General features: G+C 49.3%; 1 protein-coding gene across 6 annotated transcripts in view; it reads right to left on the reverse strand.

Moving 5' to 3' along the window:
* dpp6a (dipeptidyl-peptidase 6a) overlaps positions 1-13,297 on the reverse strand; it is a 1,618,183-nt gene that overhangs the window by 213,041 nt on the left and 1,391,845 nt on the right. For all 6 annotated transcript variants that reach the window (XM_038798406.1, XM_038798408.1, XM_038798409.1 and 3 more), the window contains exon 8: positions 7,438-7,558. In XM_038798406.1, coding sequence (XP_038654334.1) covers positions 7,438-7,558 — 121 coding nt within the window. The remainder of the gene's footprint in view (positions 1-7,437; positions 7,559-13,297) is intronic.

Raw genomic sequence — 13,297 nt, forward strand, 5'->3', positions numbered from 1 at the left:
GTCACTTTCCCACGGACAATTAAAGATGGGAAATTAATTCTGGCCTAGCCAGCAACACCCACATCCTATAAATTTATGGTACATAAATAAAATAACTTGGTCGCTGATACTCAGTTTGACTATTGGAGGTCAATCATACAGGAAGGTGTAGGGGAGATGTCAGAGGTAGGTTCTTTACACAGAGAGTGCTGGGTGCATGGAATGCACTGCCAGTGGAGGTGCTAGAGTCAGAGTCATTGGGGACATTTAAGAAACTCTTGGACAGACACATGGACAGCAGTAAATTGAAGGGGTGTAGGTTAAGTTGATCTTTGATTAGGATAAATGGTCGGCACAACATTGTGGGCTGAAGGGCCTGTACTATGCTGTACTGTTCTGTATTCTATGTTCTATTATCAATTGAGGTCCTTAAGTGGCCAAATGTGACCTCCTGGGGAGGAGTGAGTCCTTCAATCAAAGGCACTTAGTGCCAAGTGGAGGGATTAGACATGGGAACGGGTGGCATTGCTGCCAGCCCACCTAAAACCCCATCCCACAGTCCCCCCAAACCATTAAGTCACCATTCCCACCATCCGCCGGCTACAATGCCCCCATACACAACTTACCTGTGGCCGGGGTTACTCTGCAATCCTGGGGCTCCAATGCCTGTCCTACCTGTAGCCAGCCACCAGGGCCTCAGTCAGGCCCCTGAGCGCAAGAGCACCCAGCATTCTCACAGGCTGAGAGCTGTTGGTCGGTGATATTCCTGCCCCCGGGATCTTGATTCCAGAGGAAGGCCCTGTCACTGGCCTCTCCATTGCCTGATTGGCTTGTGATTCGGTGGGCCTCCCTGAAAAGGGAAACGCGGTTCCAGCGAGCAGGCGAGAGTACCCCCCCCCCCCCACCCCACTCCTCCACCCCCACTTCTCCACAAAATTCTGCTGGCTGCCTTAAAATTCCGTCAGGAAAAAGAATGAAATGTATACTTACATAAAAGCCTTTGAAAGTTTAGTTATTGTCTGTCGAAGATGAGCTCTCAGGTACAAGAGAGGAACTTAAAAAAAGTAACCAAGCAAAAGGAAGCTCTTTGCAAAGCAAAGGAAAGCAACAAAGGACACAGTCAAATCGCTGAAAGAAGTAAGTGGAATCGAATTCCATTTTGAGGACACTCAGTAATAATGTATCAAGTTGTGAAGTGACTTCAACTTCTGTTTGCAAAAACAATTCATCAGCAGCCTCCAAATCAGCAGAACTGTCTCAACAGTCAGGTTCCATTACTCAACATCCTCATACCTGAGCCGGCAGGAAAAAGAACGACAATTGTTCCAATATTATTTTCAGCTGGCTGAGCCAGCACTTATTGCCCACCCCTGAGTGCCCTTGAACTGAGGGCATTTAAGGGCCGACCGCATTGCTGTGGATTTGGAGTCACGCGCAGGTCACATCAGGCCAGGACGGCAGATCTCGGGCGCGATTCTCCGACCCCCATGCCGGGTGGGAGAATTGCGGGAGTGCAGGGCGATTCACGCCACGCCGCCCTGGTACCCGCACGCGATTCTCCCCCCCCCCCCCCCCAAAACGGCGTGACGCGTTTTACGACAGGCCGCTCGCCGTTTCTAATGGTCGAGTGGCGATTCTCCGGCCCGGATGGGCCGAGCGGCCTGCCTAATCCGACCGGTTCACACTGGCGCCAACCACAGGTGGTCACTGCCAGCGTGAACAGTGCGCGACCGCTGCATGTGGGGCCTGTGGGGGGGGGGGAGGGAGGATCGAGACCAGGGGGGTGCTCAGGAGGGGTCTGGCCGGCGATCGGTGCCCACCGATCGTCAGGCCGGCGTCTCTGAAAGACGCACTCTTTTCCCTCCACTCCCCCGCAAGATCAATCCTCCATGTCTTGCGGGGCGGCGGAGGGGAGGACGGCAACCGCGCATGCGCGGGTGACGTCATTTAGGCGACGCCGGCCGCGTCATTCAGGCAGCGCCGCTTTGACACGGGCGCCGAGGCCCGGCGTGCAAAATTGACGTGCCGCCGCTCCTAGTCCCCTAGGGGTGGGAGAATAGGGGGCAAAGAGCGGCCTCCGACGCCGGAGTGAAACACTCCGGTTTTCACTCTGGCGTCGGCACTTTGTCTCCCTTTGGGAGAATCGCGTCCCTCGTTCCCGAAAGGACATCAGCGAATCTGACTAATACAACAAGACCACCTCCCTTCATTCAGAACAAGGAGCGGACTTCTTCGACTTCCCGACCGATTTTTTCTCGGCAGCGCGCCATTCGCACGGCAGGATACTCTGCTCCCACCGCTGGCCAATGGGAATTGCCATTGAAGCCACCCCATGCCGCCAGGAAATCCGTGGGCGGGGGTGCGCTGTCAGTGGACCTGAGAATCCTGCCACCAGAGATCAGCCGGAGAATTCCAACCAAGATTCTGAAGGCAATGATGAAGACGCCGTAATGGACGGGATTATCCAATAATTGGGCTATGTCCCCACGCCGGCGTGCCAACAACTCCGGCGTCAACGGTTCCTGATAATGAGGCATGCTCCCCTTCCGAGGGGGACTAGGCCAGCGCCGGAGTGGTCCCCGCAACTCCAGCCCGTGTGGAATGGCCGGCGCTGGTTCGCGCATGCGCAGAATGGCCGGAGTGATTCTGCGCTTGTGCGGAACGGCCAGCGTCATTCTGTGCATGCGCCGGGATTCCCTTCTCTCTGCCAGCCCCCGGGCAATATGACAGGGGCCCAGCGCAGAGGAACATAGGACTCCACGGAACCAGGCCGCCTGCCGATCGGTAGGCCCCGATCGTGGGCCAGGCCACCATGGGGCCCGCATTGGGGGCGGATACACCCCCCCCATCCCTTCCAGGACGCCCCCTGCAGACACCACGTCCCGCCTTGTGGGACCTGAGCAACAAACGCCGGCGGGACTCGGCCGAACTTGGCGGCCACTGGGCCCATCGGGGCCCGGAGAAACGCCGGACAGGGGGCACTTTCAACGGCCCCCGACCGGTGTGGCGGGAATCCCGTGGGTGCACGAGACTCGGCGGGGGAGAATCGGGAAGCCGGCGTCAGGGCGCGATTCCCGTGTACCCCCCCCCCCCCCCCCCCCCCCCCGGGAGATTCTACGACCCCATGCTGGGTTGGAGAATCCCGGCCCTTAAATGTGGAGAAGGGCTGACAAAAGAAAAAAGATAAGCGGTTTTAGTCATGGGTGCAAACTTGAGAGCTCTGAACCCAGTGATCTTCTGAGCACGATTCCGGAATCGGAACTGCTCCGAGGGTTGTGTAAAGGGAATCTCGAGAGCTGTCTGCCTCTTCTGAGAGCCACTACAACACTAGCAAAAACCCAATACCTGGGGCAGTGCTCTCAAACTGGCTGCTGGTTAAAACAAAAGATGCCAGAAGCTGGGTGAGAAGTGAGAGAACAAAATAAAAACAGAAGCTGCTGGAAGGACTGAGTTTTGAAGACTCACATTGGACTCATACCGTTAAGTCTGTTTGCCACACAGACACGGGGAGAAGGTCAAATTCCTCACAGACAGTGACCCGAGGCTAGAATTGAACCCGGGTCCCTGGTGCTGTGAGGCAGCAGTGCTAACCAGTGTGCCACCATGCGGCCCTGCACCCACAGTATTTTGTTTTCGGGGAGAATGAAGATAGCTGAGGAAATCTTCTGGATTTATTTAGATGTTGTTCAGCTTTTCATTTCGAATTCAGTGAGTTCCGTGAAGAGTCCAGTATATTTGAGAATTCAAACATATTTTAATTGATAAATGATTTCATTCTTTTGTTATATTTCTGGTGATTAGCCCGGCAGCCTCACAGCTCCAGGGTCCCGGTTTAATTCCGGCCTTGGGTAACTGTCTGTGCGGAGTCTGCACGTTCTCCCCGTGTCTGCGTGGGTTTCCTCCGAGTGCTCCAGTCTCCTCCCACAGTCCAAAGATGTGCGCGTTAGGTGGATTGACCATGCTAAATTGCCCCTTAGTGTCCAAAAGGCTAGGTGGGTTACTAAGTGCTTTGTGCTATGAATAAGAGGACGTGAAACCACTTAGCTCCTTTTGATGTGGCAAAGAGCTGTCACACTTGGGTGTGAAGGGAAAGACAGACAAAAATCCACTAAGTACCTGTCTTTGGAGTAATAAAATTGTCAATCACTGGCTAGTGCAATGTATTGCTGGGTGAAATTGAATAGGAGTTTTGCATTTCAAAGGCCCGCCTGCAGGTTTGAAGCCTTTTCAAGCATATTTGGCTGTGGAGGAAGCCTCTGACACTTGTAACAACAGCTGCTTTAAACGCGTTTGTCTGAGGCAACAGATGTTGGGAAAGGGTAAGTGAAAATGCAATGCTATTTCAATGTACTACCTGGACTGTTCTTCTGATGAGGTTTCTGATGAAGGTCTCTGGTGGGGATGACTAATGAATGGGGGCTCTGATGGGCGTCTCTGATGGGAGTCTCTGACGGTGATGGAAGGGTCTGATGGGGGTGACTGATGGGGTGTCTGAGGAGAGGGTTCTGATAGGGGGTCCTGACGGGACGTTCTGGTGGGGAGGCTGGGGAAGGTCGGTTGGGGTTGATTGGGTCGGGTCACCCTAAGTGTGTATGCTCTGGGGGGGTGACCTGTTATTCTCGCAGTGGGGGGGGGGGGGAGAATGATGCCCCTCCTCATCAGCATGAGGGGGGAATTAACATTGTGGGGGGGGGGGGGGGCGGGGCTGCCGTCGGACCCCAGGATCGGGCTGCCGCTCAAAATAGTAGCGAGATACCGGGATTCAGATGGAATCCGGCAAGCTCTCCACGGTGCATATATTTACTTGGTTCAGGAGAGAGACCTGGTCCTGCCCCCACTCCCAGCGGCAGCGAAGGCCAGTCCCAGTTTTATGCTGGCGGGAACACTTGGCCACCAGAACGGAGAATCCACGGCTGAGAGTGAATTTGGGAGAATGGCGCCTATGGTGGAAGGATTGCAAAATAAGCCTGGATACGCTGGAAGCTGATATTTCTTGGGAGCTTTCAAATGGCCTGCGGTTACTTATTCCTTTATACTTGAGCAAAAGATCTGACATAGCTAATCCCTCCCTCTTAATATCTCTGGTATTTGAATATTGCTAACTGAAGACTAGGTGGCCCTTTCAAAGTACGAACACTGCAGCAGTTACTGCAAGGTCCCTTTGGCCGGGCTTTTGTCGGAATACTCTCTTGAACTACAGACAGCCTGAAATTACCGCAGTAATTCAAGTGGCTATTCCGATATAACACCTGGGAGCCCACTGAGGATGCACTGGCTAACAAAATCAGCATATTGAATAAAGTGCTTTTCTGTTTGCCTTCACGGTGCTGCAGTATTTGTAAATAATAAAAGGACGCAGTTTATTCTTACACAGGGCTAGACTGACAGGATACCTTTAAGGAAGACATCAGTGGAATCAATGTTGAGGGATTTCCGTTGCCATATCACAGGAGTGGATTCAGATGCTCGAATCAATAGGAGGCGGACAATTCTCACCAAATGAGACACTTCAATCAATCGTATTTGCTCTTATTTCTGCTGGAAGCAAGATTGATGTAGCCCTGCAGGTTGCATCAAACACCACTTGAAACAGCCCTCTGCTTGAACAAACAACGTGGTACTAACAGTGCTTTTGATCAGAAGGGTTTCAGTTTACATTATCACAGGTCGGCCTCTTAATGCAACATCGCTCTCCACAATTACATGTCGGGATTCTGACTCATATAAACTCTTTCTTTTCTCACTGGTGCACTCCAGTTCTCCAGTGCCAAGTGCCACGTTGCTACCCTGCCAGTGAAAGAACATCTCTCTGCTGGCCCACCCATAAGGGGTCTACCACCAACTGAAGTTTGCTTGGCAGTATTGTTCTCACAGTTTATTCCCCAGCTGGCAAGGGCCATGCCATCCAGGAAGGACTGGGAGACCCAAATTATTACATGAAGGATCAATCTTGGCTAAAATTGTGGGGCCCGTGAATTTAACAATCGCTTATTGCAACAAGTAGGCTTCAATGAAGTTACCGTGAAAAGCCCCGAGTCGCCACATTCCGGCGCCTGTTCGGGGAGGCCGGTACGGGAATTGAACCCGCGTTGGTGGCTTTTTTCTGCATTACAAGCCAGCCGTTTAGCCCACTGTGCTAAACCAGCCCAATTTAAATTGATTTTTGGAGCAGACAAGGGGATGGATTAGAAGCTTGCCCCATCCAATGGCTTTGTAACTCTGAGAAAGGAATATAAATACATATATATATATTTAAATCAGCGAAAAGCTGGTGCCATCTCTTTACTCTGGCTTGACCTCAACCTGCTGAAATGGGAGCTCATAACTTTGGCACAAGCCTGTTTTAAATGCTGAATGTGTCATTATGTGGCTGCCTTTTACTTGGTATGCCAAAACCAGCCTGAAAACAAGCTGCACGAGAGGTGTGAGCTTCTGAGGGATCGTGTCGCTCTGAACAGTGCAGTCAAGTCAATGCATATCACTGAACCTCGTGGTGAAATTTGAGGGTCGGATTTGGCCCGGACACCAGATGGAACTCCTGATCTCTTCGCCCATTCTTGTCATAAAATCCTTCACCTCCAGACAAGAAAGCAGCCAATTTCTCATTCAAAAAGGCTCCTCCATTAGTGCAGCAGTCCCTCAATACTGCACTGAGCTGGCGATCTGGATTATCATAGAATTCCTACAATGCAGAAGGAGGCCATTCGGCCTATCGAATCTGCACCAACCCTCTGAAAGAGCACCCGACCTAGGCTCACTGCCCCATCTTATCCCCGTAACCCCACCCAGCCTGCACATCTTTGGACTATGGGAAGAAACCAGAGCAGCCGGAGGAAACCCAAAGAGAGAAAATGCAAACTCCGCACAGACAGTTATCCGAGGTCGGAATTGAATCCAGGTCCCTGGCGCTGTGAGGCAGCACTGCTAACCACTGTGCTGCCCTAATGTGTTTCAATCTCTGGAGTGGGACTTAAACCCACAATCTGCTGATTCAGATGCAGGAGATCTCCTGACGGAGCTACAAGCTGACAGCCAAAATGGGACTGGCCATGCAGATGCCACTTTGAGTGAGCTTGATTTGTGACTGCTTATAAAGTCCGACAGCTTCGCCAAACAGACAATAAAATCAAGGTCCAAATTTATTACTGTGTCTTGTCTCTCAATGCAAAGAGTAAGGGAAAGGGTTTTGAGATATAACTAACAGATCAATAAAAACCTGCAGGTTACATTGAATACAATGTCCACACACTTCCACTTGAATGCACAAAATAGAAGCACAACAACTCAGCCATTCAGTTTGATCAGAAATGTTGCAATGCAAATTATCACAGTTCAGCAATCGAATGCACACACACTGCCCCAAGTCGATTCTTCAGGAGATTTTAACTTACTGGTAGTGCAGATGGAATACCAACCGTAAAATATTTGCAGAGCAGTAAATGATCACGTGTGCCTTACCTTCATATAGCCAGTCGCTCAGACCGTTGAAGATGACCCCCTCCTTCCCAGTCGCTACCAGACGTATAGCACGACTATTAACATCCCGCTGATAGAAGATGTTGTTCTCAAAAATGAAAATCTGGTCAACAGGGAATAAAAGGGTGAATTAGGGCTGTAGGATTAAAATGAGGATCAACTACAACTACAGGTAGGATCAAGCAAGTATCTCCGAATTTGCACTTTTCAGAGGGTAGGGCTCATGTAGAACTGAAATGGCATGTTCATGTGGGAACATTCTAATCATGCCAGCCTCAAAATGTCAAACCATTGCCACCATTAGCAGGAAATAACCAGGATTTCACACGCAGAGCTCCAAATCAGTCAATGGAACACTTCTCCCTTTGTGTGGTCTTTGATTAAGCTGTGGGCAACTTTGACGAATGTAACCCTCTCCAGACTGGCTTCCCAACTTCCACACAATAGGAACCCGGAGCTCATCTAAAACTCTGCCGCCCATGTCCAAACTGGCACCAATTTCCATTCATCCATCACCCCCTTTGCTTGCTGACCCACACTGCCTCTTGGTCTGGCAATGCCTCGATTTTAAAATTCTCCCATCTTTCTTTCCAAAGCCCTCCATGTCTTCCCCACTCCCTAGCTCTCCAGCCCTGTAACTTTTCAAGAGGTCCGTGTTCGTCCAATTCTGGTCGCTTGCACATCCCCAGACATAATTACTTCACAATTCGCGTTCAGCGGTATGGGCCCAGAGCTCCGTAATTCCTTCCCTGAAACTTGACCAGCGTGGCGAAGGCACCCTCCTGCACATGCGCCATAATACCGCCTGCCGGTCTGCGCATGCGCAACGCTCATTAAAAAAATACCCCTTTGATCAAGCTTTTGGTTCTCTGTCCTAATATTTCTTTAAGTTGTCAAATTTTGTTTGGCGCCACTCCCGGAAGCGCCTTGGGGAATTCTGTTACATTGAAGATGCTCTCCAAATGCAAGTTGTTGTTGTACAGGGAGTGGCAATTGAGGATACTACCGCTCATTTTTCGAGCTGTTAGTCATTTGCTGCCACCTGTTTTGACGTGTAATCAAGTGAACCTCTGGAGGAGGCTGATTGCGAATTGTGGGGGACGGGGATGGGGGAGGGCGCGGGGTGGGTGGGTGGGGGTTGTTGAGATGTTAATTATCAGGTGGCTAATTATTGGGCACAAATAGTCCGTTAGTGCTGATAGTAGGCCTGAGCCATTTTGAGAGTCAGGCCTCAACATCCTGGGAGGGGCACTGGCAGTGATTGATTGTCTCAGAGCATCCCGGGGACTCCAGACTTTTTCAACATCCCAGAGCCAGGCAAGCCTCCAAAATGGAGAGTGACTAGTTTCATGGGGTTGGTGGTGAATGTGATGCTGCACGGACGATGCGGTGTTATAATAATAATAATTGCTTATTGTCACAAGTAGGCTTCAATGAAGTTACTGTGAAAAGTCCCTAATTGCCATCTTCCGGCGCCAGTTCGGGGAGGTTGGTACGGGAATTGAACCCGCACTACATTTTTGCATTACAAACCAGCTGTTTAGCCCACTGGGCTAAATCAGCCCCTAACTGGATGGAAAGATCCAAGAATAGAACCCTACTATGCGGGATTCTCCGACACTCCCCCACTGGGTCGGAGAATCCCGGGGTGGGGGGAGGGGCGGCATGAATCCCGCACCGCCACTCTGATGCCGGCTGCCGTATTCTCTAGCGGCAGTTTTCAGGCGGGGGCGGGCATCACGCCATGCCGGTCGGGGCCCACTGGCAGCGACCTCCCTGGCAATTCTCCGGGCCCTGATGGGCCGCGCAGCCGTCGGTTTCTGGCCAGTCCCACCGGCGTGAAATGGACATGGCCCCACACGGCGGGTCCTGGCTGGTAAACTGGCTGGTACAGTCCTCGCGGGGGCACGGGAGAATCCGGTGGCCTGGCCCGCGATCGGGGCCCACCGATCTGCGGGTGGGCCTGTGCCTTGGGGGCTCTCCATTCTTCCGCGCCAGCCCCTGTATGGCTCCTGACGCCAGAGTAGTTCGCGCCATTTTTTTACGCTGGCGTCGGGCCATCGGGGGATTCGGGAGAATCCCGCCAAGTAACTTTTACGATTTTTTTCATAAAACGTGGAGGAACAGAGTCAATGCACCGATAATTAGCTTTAACAAGCATTAATTAAACATGGAAAAACCGGACCATGATACAATACATCCTTACTCTCCCTTAGTTTCACAAATATACAGATTTAAAGATTAACACTGACTACAAAGTATATCTTAAGCTCCAATCATCTCATTAACACACACAAAGTCCCTCTTAAGCACACAAGATGACTACGGTAAGACACACTCTTCTCTGAACCCAAATGAATGTCTGTAGATTTCTCTGCTAAATCCCCCCGGAGGATTCTTATACCGTGAGCCACCCTTTTCTCACTGAACTCAGGCTTCCACACCAGTGATTTCAAATTCTGATTGCAAAAGTCACACTTTCAAATCTCCTGTTAAATTATGCTTCCCATCTGCTGCTTCCATTGGGGCTTCGTTTTCACGTTTTATATCTCTCCCTTCAGATTTCCTTCGTCTTAAAGGTTTTTACATAACTTCCGGGTCCAGACACCGATTTCCACAATTATTTCAAGTGATGTCTCACAAACCGGAGTAATTTCTCACTAACCTTAGCACCACTGACCTCTCACGATTCAATGTCTTTTAAACTCTCTGTGACTTTACTGAATTGTAATCTGTTCTGGCTCCCAGTTTCCTCTGTTCCATTAACTCCCGACTTCTTGGAAATTTCAATGTTCCCTTACCTACCTGGACTTTAAATTTCTGGCAGCTATTTTCTTCGCCATTACTCCACAGAGTGACTTTTCTTCTAGCAAGGCTGAGAGAGATGTTCCGTCTCTAACCTTCTAAAACCAATTGCTTCTAGCAGATTTGTGAGAGCTGCCTTTTCTCTCACTAGCTATTTCCCATTGCAATCAAATGAGCTAAACTAAATCTTAAAAGGTTTTCTACCTTACAAGGCCCTAGTTGCTAAGCAAGTCTGCATGCCTCTGCTGGCCTATTTTTTCTTCATGCCGTAACCCTCTCTAAACACAATAGAAACACAGTTGGAACTTAACCAATCTCCACACATACAAACACCTTTGTCCAGCGTAAATTTATCTATAAGTTGTGCCCTTCCAGGCACAGAAACATTAATTAAACAATTTAAACTGACACATTTTGAATGTTTACCAATACAAATATAAATCCCTCAAAGCTGCCTTTATTTTTCGAACACTGTTGTATATTAATGACCCGGCCTTGGTGTACAGGGCACAGATTCAAAATGTTTTATTTTTTAAAATAAATTTAGAGTATCCAATTAATTTTTTCTAATTAAAGGGCAATTTAGCGTGACCAATCCACCTACCCTGCACATCTTGTGGGTTGTGGGGGCGAAACCCACGCAAACACAGGGAGAATGTGCTAACTCCACACGGACAGTGACCCAGAGCTGGAATCGAACTTGGGACCTCAGCGCCGTGAGGCAGCTGTGCTGACCACTTGTGCCACCTTGCTGCCCCACAGTTTCAAAATTAATGGATCATATTAAAGTTAGAAACATTGTCAACTGGGAGAAGGATAGTGTGGAACTTCAAAAGGTAGCCCTCTGGACTCGACGTTAAGTTCAGCAGCTTTAGATTGTGACCTTTCTCCTCCATCTTAAACCCCTTTTTTAATGTATTGCTTTAATGTATTGCTTGAATGCAAACATCCTTTCCCCTCCCACACCAGGTCATTTGTCTTTTGTTCTTAAAGTTGCTGCATTTTGTTGCAATCTCTAACAACTACACTAAATGTCCAACACTTTCTTACTTTCTTTATTTCTGTTGAAGAACCAGAAGGACTCGGAACGTTAACTCTGCTTCCTCTCCTTACAGATGCTTCCAGACCTGCTGGGTTTTTCCAACATCCTTTGCTCTTGTTTCAAAAGGACATCGGCCGGTTTGTGGGATGGGCTGACAAGTGGCGATGGCATTTAGTGCGGTAAACTGATTCAATTTGGTAGGAGGACATAGAGTATAAAAGCAAGGAAGTTAGTTTAAACCTGAATACAACACTGGTTTGGCTTCAGCTGCATAAAATTCAAATTTGAAGCACTCCGTGTCCAAATGCAGCAAGATCTGGTCAACCTTAAGTGGCAGGTGATACCATGATGATGGAGCAAAACCTTGAATTGTGTCTGGCCATATTAAGCTTTTAAATAAGACATGCATTTTTGAATTGGACATACAAGCCAAAGATGGCTGAGGATGTAAAAATTCAGTGACTGTCTGAGGGGTTCCTGTGTGGGTGATATTAAGTCCTGAGAGCCAATGGAATATCACACCCCTTTCCCAGATAGGAGCATATCAAAGGCACAAAGCAACTGACTGTAATCTCCTGTGGAAATAGTGGAAACTGATTTTCACCTCCGCAGGAATCAAATCATGTCAGTTATGTCCCAGATTTTCTGGACTTTCCAAGAAGAGACAGAGGACGTCATGATGGCACAGTGATTAGTGCTGCTTAGCGGCGCCAGGGAGCCGGGATCGATTCCGACCTTGGGTGACTGTCTGTGTGGAGTTGCACGTTCTGTGTGGGTTTCCTCTGGGTACTCCGGTTTCCTCCCACAGTCAGGTTAGGTTGATTGGCCCGTAGTGTCCAAAGGTTGGGTGGGGTTACGGGTATGTGGCGGGGGAGTGGGTCTGGGTGGGGGTATTCTTCGGAGGGTCGGTGCAAACTCGAAGGACCGAATGGCCTTCTTCTGCACTGTAGGGATTCTATGATTCGATGACTGGAATAAAAATCCGGCTGGAAACTTACTCAGTGCTGAGTGTGTCAGAGTGCGTGACACAGCAGCAATGAAAGATAGCAGCTGTCACCCATGCTATCTTTAATAAATGGCTCGTCCTCTCTGACTGCTGACAGCAAGCCAAGTCAGCAAAGCCGAAACGGAAGCAGGACAACTCCTTGCAGCTGAACTGCAGAACCCTGGTATCGTGAAGCCAACAACTCAATTGCTGAAGACAGCACTGCTGGAAAAAGAATCTCAAACAGCCTCAACGTTTTGCCATCTGCTCCTCATGGACAAGTCAAACTCTCATTCATGCATCTTTTTTCCAATTTATTCCCGGACTCACTTCTCATTTCAAATCTGCATGATTGTCTGTGCCTGTGTTTTTTTAAATTTTCCTCACGTTTAATAGCTAATAAATTCACCCTTCCTTTAACTGAAGGAAGCCTGGTTGAATTTACACCTTTTAAAACATAAATACATAAGGACTGGGAAAAGCTATCCACAAGGGAAGGAATTCCTTTGGCAGTAATCTTGTTGTGACCAACCAAGGGGGGTTGGATAAATAAAGGGAGCCCAGATCACCCCTCCTCATCAGGGGGCATAATAATGTGGGGGTATCCCATCAGGATTTGAACAAATGGAAGGATCTTGTCTGGAATAGCACATTTGGGGACCTTATGGGGGACAAGTTTAACAGAGGCAAGTCACATTCGTGTCATCCAAGTGTCAGGCAATGACCATGTCCAACAAAAGAGAATACAATGATCTGACCTTGACATTCAATGGCATTACCATCACTGAATCCCCCTCCATCAACATTCTGGGTGGTTACCATTGACCAGAAACTGAACTGGACTAGCCATATAAATACTGTGGCAATGAGAACAGGCCAGAGTTTGGGAATCCTATGGTGAGGAGCTCACTTCCTAACTTCCCAAACGCTGCTCACCATAACCTAGGCACAAGTCAGAGTGTGATGGAATATTCTCCACTTGCCTGGGCGAAGGCAACGTCAAGATAACT

The sequence above is a fragment of the Scyliorhinus canicula genome, chromosome 5 (genome assembly GCF_902713615.1).
Source record: "Scyliorhinus canicula chromosome 5, sScyCan1.1, whole genome shotgun sequence".
Lineage (NCBI taxonomy): Eukaryota > Metazoa > Chordata > Chondrichthyes > Carcharhiniformes > Scyliorhinidae > Scyliorhinus > Scyliorhinus canicula.